Raw genomic sequence first — 17,521 nt, forward strand, 5'->3', positions numbered from 1 at the left:
CTGCTTTCCCAGGCCACAAGCAGGGAGCTGGATGGGAAGTGGGGCCGCCGGGATTAGAACCGGCGCCCATATGGGATCCCAGGGCGTTCAAGGCAAGAACTTCAACCGCTAGGCCACCGTGCTGGATCCCAAACTCTCTGAAGTTTTAACCATGCAGAATACACTACTGTTTCCCACAAAATTTGCTCACAAATAAGTACATTCTCTGACGTAGTTAAAAAGTTACTTTAGACCCAGCTTACAAGAAGTACTTCTGCTGACCTTGTAACGATAGAAACACAGTCCTGATGTTGATAGAAACCAGTCCTGATGTTGTGGGTAGGGTTCCCTTGTGTCTCAGGCCCATGGGCCTCTTTCCTACCCCTCAGTTTTTCTTTTTTCTTTCCTTCTTTTATCTTTCTTCTTTCCTTTTTTTTTTTTTTTTTTTTTTTTGTAGTCATTAAGTTGACGGGACTTTGTTTTTATATTGACTCTATGGCACCAGACATCCAATCAAGTGAGGAGATGCCTCTGGTGCAAAAATAAGAATTAAAAAAAGGCATACATTATCATAATGGAGATTCAAAGTCTGCCTAAAAACTGAATTTTAGATGGATGATACATAACCTGGCTCACAACTTGTTGACAGAGTTCATATCATCTCCAATTCAACAATTCACTACATGGCATGAAGACAAGAAATCACCCATCTTCTACTAGCCCTGGATTCTGTGGTTAAAGCCCATTATTTCAGACATTGCTACATTTACAGAATAGAAGTGACTTTTTAAAAATCTGATCTGGGCTTGGCATGATACTCTAGTGGTTAAAGTCCTTGCCTTACATGCACCAGGATCCCATGTGAGTGCCAGTTCATATCCCGGCAGCTCCACTTCCCATCCAGCTCCCTGCTTGTGGCCTGGGAAAGCAGTCGAGGATGGTCCAAAGCTTTGGGACCCTGCACCCACATGGGAGACCTGGAAGAAACACCTGGCTCCTGGCTTTGGACTGGCTCAACTCCAGCAACTGCAGCCACTTCAGGAGTGAACCAGCAGATGAGAGATCTTTCTCTCTGTATCTCCTTCTCCATGTCTATTTGCCTTTCTAATAAAAAAAAACCAAATCTTATAAAAATCCAATATATAAATCAGACATAAGCATCTGTTCCCATTGGTACTGCCAGGTATCTCCATGGATAACAGTTCTTCTTTTGGATTCATATAAGACTTTACAAATTTTGTTTTTGAAATTCACTTTAGAAGCAGAGAGAGAGAAACAGAGAGAAGTATCCATCTAATGGTTCACTCCCCAAGCATCCACAATAGCCAGGACTGAACCAGGACAAGTTTCAGGAGCCAAGAATTCAATCAATACCTTCATCCATGGGGCTGGGGTTATGGCATAGCCGCTAATGCCACCTGCGATGGTGGCATCTCATATGGGCACCAATTAATGTCCTGGATGTTCCACTTCCGATCCAGCTCCTTGTTAATAGCCTGGGAAAAGCAGTGGAAGATGGCCCGAGCGTTTGTGTCGCTGCCACTCACATGGGAGATAGAGATGAAGCTCCTGGCTTCAGTCAGACCCACCTCTAGCTATTGCAGCCATCTGGGCAGTGAACCAACAGGTAGAAAATATCTCTCTCTCTCTCTCTCTCTCTCTCTCTCTCTCTCTCTCTCTTCATCTATTCCTAATTCTAATTATTAAATAAATAAATAAGTCTTAAGAGAGAGAGAGTGCAAGAGTGAGACAGGAGTCAATACTGTGGCCAGAGTATGCAGTGCCGGCATCCCATGAGTGCTGGATTGAGTCCTGGCTGCTCCATTTCCCTTCCAGCTTTCTGTTAATGGGCCTGGGAAAGCAATGGAGAATAGCCCAAAGCCTTGGGACCATGTGGTACATTGGAGACCTGAAAGAAGCTCCTGGATGCAGGCTTTGGAACAGCTTAGCTTTGGTTATTGCAGCCATTTGAGGAGTGAACCAGTGGATGAAAGACCTTCTCTGTCTCTCCTTCGCTCTGTAATCTGTCTTTCAAATAAAAATAAACCTTTAAACAAGCAAAAACCAGATTAAATGTCCTCAGAGTTTTGATGCTTTAATCTTAGAAAATATATTCATCAACATCTGACCTTATCTCTGAAGCAGCTATAATAATGTCAGGGGCATAGCTCCAACACATTGTGGTACATGCTGTTCAGTAAAGTAACTGTTTACAACAAACCAAAAAGATGACAAGGCTTTTTCCATGTACATCAGTCTATTTTATAAATCCAGGTAAATTTTCACACATCTCTTGAAATCCAGAGAACCAAAGCAACATTTCCTGTTTCCTCATTTTCCTCCCTTCTAATTTTTTTCCTTCTCCATTCTGCTTTTTCATGTCCCTCAACCGTTTACTCCTGTATTTTACCTCTTCTCTACCTATTCTCTTTCCTTTCCCTTCCTCTCCCAACTCATTCTTTCTCCTACTCCCTCCTTCCTCTGTCTCCCTCCAAATCTCCTGTGTCTCCTCTCTGCCTTTCTCTTTCTGTTAGAATTTACATACTGAATAAAATGTGCCTAAGATTGCTGGGATCAACTGAAAACATATTGCTGCTTCACACTTTAAAAGAACTGCCCTGGATGGGCATTGTGAGATTGCCACTTGGATCAAATCCCAACTCAGCATCTGCTCCAGCTTCCTGGCAACGTTTCTAGGAGTCAGTGGACAGTGGCCCAGGTACTTAGGTTGCTGCTGCCCACGTGGGAGACCTGGATGGAGTTTCTTGGCTCCTGGCTTTGGCTTGGCCCAACACTACGTATTGTGGACACTTCAGAAGTAAACCAGCGGATGAAGATCTCTATTTCTCTCCCTTCCTTCCTTCCTCCCTCCCCGTCTTCCTTTCTGTTGGTCTGTCTTTTAAATATTTAGTGGAATAATAAATATTGAAGAATTATTGGAATAATTACCCTGAAGCATTATATAAGTCTGCAAGCTGATACAAAATATCAATTTCTAGTGGAGTAACTTGTCCATAGCGTATGGCACTCTGGGCAAATTCCTCTAAAAGGGAAGAGAAACATGTTAAAATGTTGGCATCAAACTCCTACCTTACCTTAACCAACTATAATACAATCTGAAAGCTAAGAGTACCTAGTTTTTATTTTAACAATCTAAAACTGCATTTAAAGACTTAAATTCAACTACATGGAAATAACTACATTCCTGAAAGTTGATAAAAAAAATAAAATGTTACGATGATGCAACAGCAAAACCAGAGAAATCAACTTCAAAGATAAAACAATCTCCTCAGAGTCCTTTCTCTTCTCTGTTTTTTTCTATTCACTTTGGTCTCCAGAGTTACAAGATAAGCAACCTGGCTTCACTCCAGTCACCCAAAACATCCTACTACAGTTAACCAGCAGGAGTAGGTTTCCCGTATTTCTGTGGCAACTTCTTCCAAGCACAAACAAGCTGCTGCCACAGTGCCACTGACCTGTTTGACAGACTCAGCCAAGGTTCTTTTCAAAACTGTCAAAGCCACTTTTCTGTTCTTGACCTCAGCATCTCATTAAATCTACCACCTGCCTTTCTGGAATCCACTTGAAATGTATCTACACATGGTAACATACTTTTTAGATCTGGCTTTGGTATGGTAAACTTAAATGAACCTCCTGCCTAGAGGAAAAGTGAAAATGCAGAATATTAAAAAAGCAAAAACCTTACCCTTTGTGACTTCCACATCTTTTCTTGTGCCAGCAAGAGTGCTATATATCTTACGAACAAGCTCCATGTTGTTCAGTAAGGAGTTAAATGCATTGAAGTAGGAGAAGCTAACCTGGTGTGAGATACTGCCTCCAGCTGCCTGGGAAGTGACAACATGAAAAGTTAAACAAAACAAAAAAATACATTTATGAAAACTGCATTTTTCTGAGTAGATCCAACAGGCTTCATCATTCAAATGGCCAAAAACTAGTCCGTAAATACAAGCAAAGCATCCTACTCAAACACTCAGTGCATTGCATGCCCTCGGGGAAGTCTACGTGATTTAGGGTTTAAGGAAGAAAGCAACATCTGGAAGTTGGACTTCATGGTTCATCTACCTATAAGGTCAAAAACAACAAATATAATTATCATAGATCAAAAACAATGGTGATTTAAACAGAATTTTCAAGATTCTCAACTATAGACTCCCATTAAGTTCTGGACAAATGAAATACCCATGTAAAAAAGAAGGAACATTTAAAAAATTTGCTTCTCCTCCCCCACCACTATACACATACACAAAAACCAAATGTTAACTTTAAATTTTAAGACTACTTTGTTATATCAACATTTTTTTAAATTTTTAAGGGCATTCATATAATTAACATAGTTAACAGTCTTTGCTAAATTTAACTGTTTCATGAAAAGCACAGTTAATACAAATGCCCCCTTCCGAAAAATAGCACAGACAGTCTGAAGAGGATGTATTCGCTTGTATTTTGAGAGAAACAGTGCAAAAGGAACCCTCGCACGCCTGAAGATGGGGCAACGTGGCCTTCATTACCTCTGCTGGGAAAGGTGGTAATTTCTTTTTCACTCCCCACTTAAGCATAATTAAAAAAAAAAACTTTTTGCAATTGTCAAAAGCTAATTTCCCACCTAGAAATCAGAGGAACACATACAACCGAAAATAGTATCTAGTAAAAATGTACAGAAATGCTTATGAATATCAGTATAACAACCTAATCTTAAGGCTCTATTCTGAATAGTGCAGGTAATGAAGGGCCAGTACATTCAACCCTTTCGTCCCTCAAACACATGCCTCCACCCACGTACAGATCATATTATTACTAGCCTCAGTTTGAATACCAGTGACTCAAAAAGACTCAAACAATGTATCTGAGGATCAGAATATGACGTTGGTAAATTGAGGCTATTATGGGTCTATCTAACCCAGTTGGAAAAGATTAAATGGGCCCCTAAGGCACACTGAGAGAGCCCTTTTCTCAAAGATTTTTCCTTCTTCATTCCCTTTTTCTTTTTCTTTCCTTTATTCTCTCACTTTTTTTTCCTTGTGGTTGGGGCATGAGGTGAGGGTAGGGGGACAGGGGATGGGTGTCAAGGAGGTGAAACGTGTAGGAGAAAGTGACATGCTCCATGTTCAAATTCACTGAAGAAAAAGAACAGAAGTTGATCTTTCTACCCCAGTCTAAATCAGGGATAATGATCTTCAGCTGAAACAACAAACGTTTTCCCTGGCTTTTCTCCATTCAAAACAAGCAGTAATCAAAAACTTACACATAAGCACAATGCATGAGCAAGAACACGGGAAAGTGGGGAAAGTTTCACTGCTCAACGTGAGGAAGTGGGTGGCATAAGCTTGCTGTTGGTCCAGACGACTGCTTAGAGAGATTAGCAATTGGACAGAGCAGAAAACTATGTCTGGTGCACAGACTGGATGCACAGGTGAAGGGGCAGAAAGAGGAGTAGGCCATAGAGGCTGAGGGCCACACATCTCCTCCATACCTTCTGCCTCGGGCATGGTTATTTAAAACAGTGTTGAGGTCAGCAGACAGCACCCTGAAGGCAACAAAGGAAGAAGCCATCCTTATAACAAGACCTTGAGCCTGGTGAGGTGGAAAGAGGTCAAGATGAAGGCAGTAGTGCTGGGAGAGGTGCTGCCCACAAGATAAATAATTGCTCTCCCCTGTCTACAGACTGGTTTCTCCTGAACATTACACGTTTTGGAAATGAACATTTTGGAAACTATGAGAGTAAGATGGTGGCTGTGAACAAAACTGTGATCTGAAGAAAGACCACTCACCATCACCATTATCGCTACTATGTATTCACGTATGCAAGCCGTGCACACACACATCACAGGCATACACACACACTCTTCGCTTCTACCAAACAAGAATGAAATTTAAATGCTGAGATTCCTATGTGTCCAGGGAGGCAAACCAGAACTCAAAAGACTCGGAGAAACAGAAAATTGAAGAACTTGCTATTTACTTACGGAAACCAGGTTCTCCTCCACAAAAGGAGTAAGCATGTGAGACCGAATGGTAACCATGATGTCACTGAAATCCAGACCGGAAATCATGCCACTTTTGCTCTTGTCTTTCAGTGCAAAGGCTTGTCTTGCATGTTCTAATTGTAGTTCCTAAAGGGGAAAAAATAGAAGTAGGGCATGAAATTGGTTACAGTACATCCCAAGCATATGTTCTGGACAGGAAGGACAAACACCCTATCCCCACATGTATTCAACACAGAAATGAATAATACACGGCTCTGAATATATATAAGCTTTTCATTTATTTTAAGGAGCATGTGTTTTCTTGAAAATACTACAAGTCAACCTTCAGGAAGAGGAATGAATCAGAGCATGCCATACAGAAAGGAGCAGGAAAGAGGCTTCAGATTTTACTTGAAAGGTTTCCATCATTGAAAACAAAGAGAACAATGCTTTCAGTGCTTTACTTCACTCTTGTATAAAACATGATTTATTCTCTCTGGTTGAAGGTTTTCTTGTCATCCATGATTTTTTTTGAACTAAGAATTTAGATTCATTTTCAATGTTTTCAATGTTACATGCTATAATCAAAGTCTCTCTGTAAATGAATTACAAATCACTCTTTTTCAAACAATTTTTACAAATTAACTCAGGGGGTGTATCTAAGTAGTGTATCAGTTCAGGGACTGCATGAGATGCCCGTATTCACATCTGAGTGCCTGGGTTGTGGCTCTGCTCTTTCATACAGCTTCCTGCTCATGCATATCCTGCGAGACAGCAGATGATGGTTCAAATACTTGGGTCCCTGACATCCATGTGGGAGACCCAGATGGAGTTCTGGCTTCCCAGCTTCAGCTTAGCCAAATCCTGGCTGCTGAAGGCATTGGAAGAGTGGTCTAGCACATGGAAAGTTCTGTCTGCCTTTCAAACTCTTAAAATTGAACCCAGTGAGAAATTCTGCCAGCTGGTAAGTACAACACTCTGTAATTCCAAATCAAAAGTTACAAATAAGAGCCAGTGCCACGGTGCAGTAGCCTGCAGTGCAGGTTTAAGTCCCAGCTGCTCTACTTCCCATCGAAATCCTAGCTGCCTGGAAAGCAATTAAAAATGGCCCAAGTCCTCGGGCTTCTTCATCCACATAGGAGAAGCAGCTCCTCGTTTTGGATTGGAACAGTTTTGGCAATTTCGGGAGTGAACCAGCAAATGGAAGGTCTCCCTCTCAGTTTCTCCTTCTCTGTAATTTTGGATTGCAGGGTCCAGTGCTGTTGTATAATAATCCAAGCCTCCACATGCAACTATGGCATTCAATATCAGTACTAGCTCATGTCCAGGCTGTTCCACTTCCCATCCAGCTCCCTGATTATGGCCTGGGAAAGCAATAGAGAATGGCTCAAGTCCTGGGGCCCCTGTACCTACATGGGAGACCCAGAAGAAGCTCCTGGCTCCTGGCTTTGGATCAGTTCAGCTCCAGCCATGGCAGCTACTTGGGGAGGGAACTAGCAAACAGAAGACTGATCACTCTTCTCTCTTCCCATTGCTCCTTTTGTTTTTCAAATACAAACTAAATAAATCTTTTTTAAAAAAAAGTTATGTAAAAAAAAAAGTTATGAATAACCAACTGCATAAAACAGCATTTAGCCTTCACTCTGGCTTTTTTCAGAATATAAAAAATTCAGAATATCTCTAACATTTTAACTATTAGGAAGGCAAACTTTGTAATATGTGATATCAATATAAACAGTAAGATGTGCTACTTATCCTATGTGTGCTATTCAAAGGAAAAAAAGCTAAACTAAAAAAGGGGGAAAAGGGAGTCCAGCACAATGATTCAATTGGCTAAACTTCTCCTTGCAAGCACTGTGATGCCATATGGACACTAGCTGGTGTCCTAGCTCTGCTCACTTCCCATCCAGCTCCTGCTTATGGCCTGGGAAAGCAGTCGAGGATAATCCAGGGCCTTGGGACCCTGCAACCATGCAGGAGACATGGAAGAAGCTCTTGGCTCCTGGCCTCAGACCAGCTCAGCTCCAGCCATTGCAGCCATTTGGGGAGTGAACAGTGGATGAGAGATCTTTCTCTTCGTCTCACCTTCTCTCTGTAAATTTGCCTTTCAAATAAAAACAAATTCATCATTAATAAGTCAAAAACAAAATTTCTTCTGTGAAGATCCATGAGGTAATCCAAATAAACCTATTAATACACTATAATCATATGGTGCTGTTGGAAGCCACTTTCATACTAGTTGCAACCCTAGAAATAAGACATATCTAAATATATATAAATACTTCTCAAAGATAAGGATAGCACTTTTTACTGTATTTATGAACATCTTTAAACTAATGTTGCTTTAACTTTTTCTGACATTTCAGGAGCTTTTTTAAAAAAAATTATTTATTTTTATTGACAAGTTAGATTTAGAGAGAAGGAAAGACCAAGAAAATGATTCTCCATTCACGGGTCCACTGCCCAAGTGGCCACAATGGCTGGAGCTAAGTCAATCCAAAGCCTGGAGCCGAAAGTCTCTTCCAGGTTTCCCCCATGGGTGCAGGGTCAGGCTTTGGGCCATTGTTTACTTCCTTCCTGGCCACAAGCAGGCAGATACATGGGAAGTGGAGTAACCAGGACACTAACAGGTGCTCAAATGGGATCCTAGTGCTTATAAGAAGAGAATTCAGCAATTGAGCCATTGTGCCAGGCCCTATAATAGCTTTTGGGTTGAGTTTGATCTAGCTATTAAGACTCTGTTTTGAATACCTGAATACCATACTGGAGTGCTTTGATTCAAGCTCCAGTTCTGCTGATGCATATCCTGGGAAGGAACAAGTGATGGCTTTAATGGCTGGATGGGAGGGCTGACTAGCGCTCCAGGAGCCCAGCTTCTGCTGGTCCCAGCAGTGATTTTTGAGGGCATTAGACAAGTTTACAGCAAATAGATGTCTGTCTTCCTTAGTCTGGTTTTCTCTGTCTCTCAAACAAATTTTTTTAAGATTCATTTTTATTTGGAAGGCAGATTTACAGAGAGAAGGAAAGACAGAGATATATCTTCCATCCACTGGGCCACCACCAAAGTGGCCACGACAGTCAGAGCTGAGCTAATCTGAAGCCGGGAGCTTCCTCTAGGTTGCCCACGCAGGTGCAGGGTCCAAAGGTTTTGGACAGTCCTTGACTACCTTCCCAGGTCACAAGCAAGGAGCTGGAAGGGAAACAGATAATCTGAAACATGAACCAGCACCCATATGGGATCCTGGTGCATGCAAGGTAAGTGGCCAATAGGCTAGTGCACCGGCCCTCCTAAAACAAATTTTTTAAAAACAAAATTTTAAAGAGGGCCCGGCGGCGTGGCCTAGCGGCTAAAGTTCTCACCTTGAAAGCCCCGGGATCCCATATGGGTGCCGGTTCTAATCCCGGCAGCTCCACTTCCCATCCAGCTCCCTGCTTGTGGCCTGGGAAAGCAGTGGAGGACGGCCCAAAGCTTTGGGACCCTGCACCCGCATGGGAGACCCGGAAGAGGTTCCAGGTTCCCGGCTTCGGATCGGCGCGCACCGGCCCGTTGCGGCCCATTTGGGGAGTGAATCATCGGGCGGAAGATCTTCCTCTCTGTCTCTCCTCCTCTGTGTATATCTGGCTATAATAAAATGAATAAATCTTTAAAAAAAAATTTTAAAACAATCGGAGAATCAAGATGGCGGAATAGGGTAAGGACATGTTTAACTGGACGGAGAAATATTAACCAGTATGAAGCAGAGTGCACATTCCAGGAAACAGGAGAGGACAGAACAACAGCAGAAGGGTAGCTGGAGACTGGCAGACACAGAAAAGCAGCGGACACAACAATGGTGTGTTGTTGCAAGTGACTGATACACTAGCACCATTCAGCAAACGCTGATCTGAACTCCACCAGCAGCCAGAACTCTACCAGTAACCAGGTAGGAACGGATGTTTACGCGGAGCTCCAGAGGTAAACCAAAGAACTACCCCTCCTGCTGGTCTATTTGATTTGACCAGGAGCAGAGACAGAGCGGCAGATCCCAGATGGGCAGTACGGGGACAGGGTAGATCTCACAGCCCAGTCCACCCCCGTAGAGCTGAATCGGGCATCTTTTTGTTTTAGAAGAAAAAGGCAAGGGAAAGAACTGAGCATATGCTGAGCTGGGAATGAACTCATTTCTGGCTCAGCGAACTGCAACACCATAACATCCTACAGGTTACACCCAAGACAAGTCTGGGTAGCCCTCAGACCTGATAGCCAGCAGATCAAGAGCTCTAGTACTGGCACATCAGGTGCCATTTTGTACAGTGTGGCAAAAGTTTTAGGGCTGCAGGAACAACAGTGAGCCACACATGTGCTGATCTCATGAGAATTCACTGAGCTCAGTGCATTGCACTGGTCCCACAGAAAATAATACCAACTATGGCACTGTATGGGTCAAAATAGGTCCGTGTGGCACCTAGACCTAACGTCCAACAGGTTCCTGCAAGAATATCACCAACCACAACCTAGCGATATAGGACACCTGGTGTCTCCCTAATCCTAGGAACTGCTCCAACCAGAAGTGGGAGAACAGTTGTACAGACAACAGTGCAGCCTCAGCATGGTATCACAGGAGGTAGAGTGGTGAGCCAAGAGCTGGGGCTAAGGAGACCATGGTGGAAATCTAATCCAGACCTGGAACTCGCTGGAGGTTGTGGCACAAGTGGCTGCAAGCAAACAGTTGTGTACCAACTGCAACAAGTAAAATCGAATTGTAGACCTGTGCATGACACATCTTAGAAACCTGCCCCAAGGAGAAGAATCTGCTAACCAGAAGTACAATGACCAAGAGCAAAAGAAGAGACAAAGGCAAAATGAGTATTACTGAAAACTCACCTGTAAAGGAGTAAAACCCTATGCCAACTTCAGAGTTCACTGAGGAAGATATTGAGAAAATAGGAGATACAGAATTCAAAATACTTGGTATAAAGCGAGAAGCATGTAAAGCAGACGTTCAAGAAATTTAAGGAATTTGTCACACTGGAAATGAATCAAATGAAAGCTGATATATCAGAAATGAAGGATACAGCGGAGAAAATTAAAAGTACAGTGGAGAGTCTCCAAAATAGAATAAAAGAGGCAGAAGAAAGAATTTCAGAATTGGAAGATATTTCCTGTCATCAGGGGGAAACAAACAAAAAGCTGGAAGCAGAGCTGGATCAGGCCAAAAAAAGCATTCAAGAATTGAAAGACACTATTAGCAGGCCTAATATAAGAGTTATGGGACCCCCGGAAGGTACAGAAAGATAAACTGAGATTAAAGGTTTATTCAATGAAATAAAGGGAAAATTTCCCTAATCTGGAGAAAGAATTGGGAAACAAGATCCAGGAGGGGCACAGAACTCCCAACAGGCTTGATCAAAAGCAATCTTCACTATGGCACATGATCATCAAGCTCTCTTCAATCGAACATAAGGAAAAGATCCTTCAATGTGCACGTGGAAAAAAAAAATCAACTGAAATATAAAGGAATGCCAATTAAACTCACAGGAGATCTCTCACAGGAAACTCTATAGGCAAGAAGAGAATGGAGTGACATATTCCAGATTCTAAAAGAAAAAACTTGTCGGCTTAGGATAACATATCCAGCAAAGCTTTCTTTTGTCTTTGAAAATGAAATAAAATTCTTCCACAGTCAAGAAAAGTTAAAAGAATTTGCCTCTTTCAAACCTGCCCTACAAATGATACTTCAAGATGTTCGCTTGACAGAGAGAGGAATAGCACCCAACAAAACCAAAGCCAAATGGGAAGAACATCCCAGTAAAATGACAACAGAAGACTAAACCAATGAACAACCCATTCCTAAAATGACAGGACCAAATTACCACCCATACATATTAACCCTGAATGTAAATGACTTAAGCTCAACCAAATGTCATGAATTAGACTGGACTAAAAAATAAAACCCATCTATTTGTTGCCTACAGGAGACACATTTCACCAACGAAGATCAGCAAAAACTATATCACATGGATTTTTATTTTTTGTTGTTAGTTTTATCTCTTCAAAACACTTTTTTCTGATTAAATTCTTGACTGATAGATCATACAGTAGCATCATTTTCTTGAAGAAGGTTCTTGATTTTCTTTTTCATTTCCTCAGCGACACATTAGTCATTCAGTAGCATGTTATTTAACTTCATGGTGTTGTTAATTTCTTTTTTCTTCCTGTTGTTGATTTTGTTTTGTGGCTTTTCATTTAAGGGGATATACAGTAACTGTGAAATGAAGACTAACACACCAGGATGTGAGGATACAATGCAGTATGCATCTCTACTTCCAGACAAAAATGAACTCCCAATGAAACTGTTTACTATATGACAATAGAATGATGGACTCTACCATTGTCCATGCCCACAATAATGGACATATGACTGTGTATGAAGAACTATACTTTAGTAATGATACAGGGGAATTCAGTGGGGGGAGAGTTGAAGCGGGGATAAGAGAAATCCCAGGAGCCTATGGAACTGTATCATAAAATGATGATAAAAACAACAATAATAATTAAAAGATAAAAAAATTAAAAGAACCAAGTAGTTTTGATAGGATTCTCACCCTTTCCATTTAACTGTATTTTCCTACATACTGTGGATTCTGAGTGATGATTGAAAGGCATTAAAATTACCTTACGTGGGGCAGGCAGGATGAGTGGTGAACACTCACCCCACATTGGAGTAGGTGACTTCAATTCCTGGTTCTTGCTCCTGACTTTAGCTTCCTGCTAACACAGATCCTGCGACACTGTGCCAGCAGCTCAAGTAGTTAGTATAGTGTTGCTGGAGAGTGTTGCTGACTCCTGCCTTCTGCCCTTGCCAATCTCAGCCACTGTGGGAATTTGGAGAGTGAACAAACAGGAGGGTTTCTGTCTCTCTCATCATTTTGTCTCACAAATAATTTTTTTTAAATTTGAATTTCTTAGTAGATGTTTGTTTTACAATTCATTATAACAGGCCGAACTGTTGGAGACATTTGGGGAGTAAACCAAAGGATGGAGGATTGTTCTGTATGTTTCTCTCTGCCTTTCAAATAAGATGGAAATAAATTTTTTAAAATTAAAATAAAAATTAAAGTAGAGAAATTGAGAAAATTATACATTTGAGAGCTGATTCTTTAAAAAGAAAATGCCCTCTCAGGTATGTTTTCTGTTTGTTTGTTTAAAGATTCCTCCAAAGACAACTTTCATTCACTGAAGACACTTTACAATATTTATTGGTATCTGTTTTCAGTACACTGAGAGCTTTACATAAGAAGTTTCTTTTTTTCTTTGTTTTGCTTCTCAGTTCGAAACTTTTAAGCTAAAATTTTATACTCCATATATACATTTTTGGAAGACTACAAATGTATTTACATGTAAGAACAATGCAAGGAGCCCTCCCGTACCCTTCAAGCAGTTTCCACAAGATCCATCTTCTTGGGCCTGGCGCGATAGGCTAGTGGCTAAACTCCTTGCCTTGCATGCACCAGGATCCCATATGGCGCTGGTTGTGTCCCAGCTGCTCCACTTACCATCCAGCTCTCTGGTTCTGGCCTGGAAAAGCAGTTGAGGACAAGCCAAAATACTGAGACCCTGCACGCACGTGGGAGACCCCGAAGAAGCTTCTAGCTCCTGGCTTTGGATTGGCTCAACTCTGGCCGTTATGGCCACTTAGGGAGTAAACCAGTGGACAGAATATCTTTCTGTCTCTCTGTCTCTCTGCCTTTCCAATTAAAAAATTAATAAAATAAAATAAATCTTAAAAAAAGATCAATTTTGTTTTCCTTATGTTTCCCAGTCTGCCAATCCTACATAATCTATGGTGATCCTTCGAGTACACATCTCTACAAAGTAAAGAAGTCCTTGAACTACTGAAATCAGAGATTCTATTCTTTCCATGTTACTCTTTCAAGGAATTTTACACTTTATAAATCCACATTTTCATTTGGACTGAGTATAATTTTTTACAAATTTTTAACTTATTTTTATTTTATTTGAAAGTTACTTTAAAAAAAAGATTACCCACCCACTACTTTACTCTCCAAACACCTGCAACAGTCAGGGGTGGGCTGGGCCAAAGCCAACAGCTCAGAATTCCAACTAGTCTCCCACATGGCACCAGGGACCCAACTACTTGAATGTTACCTGCTGACTTCCAAGCTGCACCTCAGCGGGAAGCTGGATGAGAAGTGGAATAAGTGGGACATAAACTAGGCATTCTCACAGAAGATGCAGGTGTTCCACTGTGCCAAATGCCCAGTCACTGAGCATCAGTAAAAAGGCTTAATATATCCATGCTTGCCACTTGCTATTTCTTGGAGATAAAGATAATACGTAATGGGAAGGGAAAAATAAGTAGACAATGTAAAGGACAAATGAGGGAAGAAAAAGGTAAGTAAGACAAGGAATGGACCTGGTAAAATTAATAAAAAATAAACTCACACCAAGGAGCACAATAATGAAATTTCAAAACACCATATAAAACAAAGACTTCTAATGCAATAAAGAAAGTATGTAAACAGTTGGTATATTGTATTGTTTAGGGAATAAGGGCAAGAAAAAGTCTGCATGTATTCATTGAAAATATAATATTTTTATAGCTATTTTCAATTTGCATTTGGTTGAATCCACAGAAGAGAAACATACAGATACAACAAGCCGTATTTATCAAATCACAGTAATTCACATGATTAGTGATCTAATCAGAATCGTGGCATCATTGGATTGGAGGGAAGAACAAATATGCCCAAGTTTGTGGTGGGGAAAGAGAGGTCAAAGAATTAGTTCTTTTATATATATTTTTTTTATTTTGAAATTTTGAATTATGTGGCAAAAGAATTAATTCTTAATGTTTCATAATTAGAATCCAATCGAAAATACCTAAAGAGGAGTGAGGATTGAAGCCCAGCAGTTAAATCACAACTTGGGACATCTGTATCCCATGTCAGCTTGCCTGGGCTCCAGTTCCCACTCTACTTCTCATCTAGCTTCTTGCTGATAAGCACCTTGGGAAGCAGCAAGTGATGGTTCAAGCACTTGGGTCCCTGCCACTCACACCAGAGATTTGAATTGACTTCCAGGCTCCCATTTCCTGTCTCTACCGAAGACATCTAAGGAGGGAACCAGCAAATGTAAAACTCCCAGCTGCTCCCCTTCCAATCCAGCTCCCTGCTTATGACCTGGGAAAGCAGTGGAGGTTGGCCCAAGTCCATGAGCTCTTGCACCCACATGGGAGACCCAAAAGAAGCTCCTGGCTTTTTGCTATGGATCAGCTCAGCTCTGGCCATTTAGGAAGTAAACCTGAGGGTGGAAGACCTCTCTGTCTCTCCTCTCAGAAAAAATCTGCCTTTCAAATAAAAATAAATACATCTTTAAAAAGAAAGAAAGGAACAAAATTGGCTCTGAAGAGCAAGAAGTGCAAAAATAGAAACGAAATGTCAGGAGACTTCTATTTTTGTGAAAAAATTTTCATAAAACAGGAAAAACAGCAAGAATAACTAGCATATATTTACATCTGTTTAGAAACTCAACTCACCTGGAGAAACTGTGTAAATTCTGTGTAATTGAGATGCTTCTTCCGGTTGTGACCAAAATGCAGTCGGATAAATTCACAGTCCCAGTTAAAAGGGATATGATGATGAATAATAGTCTGTCCAAAAATTTCCTTGACATTTTCTTAAAAGGGAAAACAAAAATAAATCAATTAAATCTGGAACAAGTAGTTCGATACACTGCAATCTTCCTACAGAAAAAAATTGAGAGATTTTAAGTCAATATTATCTGCTATTAACTGTAAATTTTTTGTGTACCCAGGAACCCATGCACAGTTGATACAAAATATTATTTTACACTTAAGATTGTGTACCATTACCTATAAGGCCATGAAATTCTTAATTTCTCTTGATTTAATTTTGATTAGAAAGTGATTGGTATCTTGCACTATAAATGTCTTTTACTTTACATTCCAGTATAAAATCAATAGTGTTTTCCCAGCTCCTCAAGGAGTCGAATTAAGCCCTTTATCAGAAGCATGAATACCTAAATTACAGTATAATACAATATTTGTCATACTAAATATGGTTTGATTGAGGCTTGATTACATTCACACTAGCCTAAATATATCTATTGAAGATAGATATAAGAAATACTACCAAAAGCATATCATTAACTCAGCAGCAAGCACCTTATTAAAAGCTTCTGATATTGTCAAAAATATGGTCTTGACACTAAGCTTCAAAATCCCCACAAAATCCATGATTAGTCTGAACTATTAGAATATTTTAGGATAAGTGAAATTAGTGATTCATTTTTTAAATAACGAACCAAACGCAGTACGCTAACTTTTAGATAGGAACCAGTCACATGGTATAATAAACAACCAGAACCCTCTGGCAGCTTGTCATCATGCACTACAAATGTCATTCACTTTCTTTCACAGTGTTGCATTTACTAAAAAATGTCAATTCACAAATGACTGGTACTTTAACAAGCATACTATAGAGACCAATTTAGGAGCTCATGCTAAAAAAGGAAAAAAAAAAAGAAAAACATACTAACAAAGTTAAGAAAGCAGGAAGTCTGTTTTACTGATGTCTGACAGACAAAATTACTTTCAAATTCAAGCCAATTCTATTAGTAAAAGGGTTTTAGAGAAATTAGTAAATATTCATTTAATATTTTTGTAAACTACTCCATGCTATTTTTTAATTCCTGTTTGAATGAGATCTCATCATTGTAAAATAGTTCAATGGATTCCCTTCAGTCTTAAAGTATTACTCCGGGGGTGAGAGCACCTCAGAATCCTAAGCTGGAAGTCCTAGCAGTGGGGACTCGGTACTGCAGCTCTGGACTGCCTACCAGTAACAGCAACTGCAAGGCGGCATTGGATGTCACTGGGTAGATGGGATTCTCATCTTTTTTTTTCTTTTTTCAAGGAAGGAAGGATTCATTTCTTATCTTCGCAATAATAGTAGTTCAGTTTGTCAGAGTTTTCAAATTATGTTAAGTCTTTTCACCTTACCTAAGAACAAGCATACAGGTTTTCTGTTTCTGAAAACTAACGATTCACTCAATACCAACAATTCCTGGGATCCTGGTATCTATCCAATACAAAATATTACCCTTAAAATCTATAGAAAAAGTTCAAAGATGTTAAAGTTTACATAATAACTAACATAAGGGCTGCACAAAAATTGAGGATTAAAAATATGACAGGATCGACAGAAATTTTTTAAGATCCATTTAATTCAATGAAGTAGCTGTTTCTGTTCCCAAAATAATTTATTGATGAAGTTTAACAATAAAAACTACTGAACTAAAAGAGCCATGAAAATGTTGATGGAAAGAAGTATTAAGATAACTTAAATTTCTACAGGAATTTAATTAATGATTAAAGGGAATAAGTTACCTAATGGCAATCTTTATTGTAAAGGAAACAGCTACAACTCATTTATTTGGTAAGATTTTAACATACTGTTACCTAGAAAATTTTTATATAATGGTGGAATGAAACTGAATCTTTTATATTTAAAAAACTCAGAATCTGAAGTATAAT

The 17,521-nt window shown here is 40.1% G+C and overlaps 1 protein-coding gene across 2 annotated transcripts in view; it reads right to left on the reverse strand.

Moving 5' to 3' along the window:
* The window catches only part of SLC25A12 (solute carrier family 25 member 12), a 98,843-nt gene that overhangs the window by 32,176 nt on the left and 49,146 nt on the right, over positions 1–17,521 (reverse strand). For both annotated transcript variants that reach the window (XM_004577065.2, XM_058664621.1), the window contains 4 exons: positions 15,503–15,642; positions 5,964–6,110; positions 3,686–3,824; positions 2,929–3,022 (listed from right to left, as the gene is read on the reverse strand). In XM_004577065.2, the coding sequence (XP_004577122.2) occupies positions 2,929–3,022; positions 3,686–3,824; positions 5,964–6,110; positions 15,503–15,642 (520 nt within the window). The remainder of the gene's footprint in view (positions 1–2,928; positions 3,023–3,685; positions 3,825–5,963; positions 6,111–15,502; positions 15,643–17,521) is intronic.

The sequence above is a fragment of the Ochotona princeps genome, chromosome 5 (assembly GCF_030435755.1).
Source record: "Ochotona princeps isolate mOchPri1 chromosome 5, mOchPri1.hap1, whole genome shotgun sequence".
Classification (NCBI taxonomy): Eukaryota; Metazoa; Chordata; class Mammalia; order Lagomorpha; family Ochotonidae; genus Ochotona; species Ochotona princeps.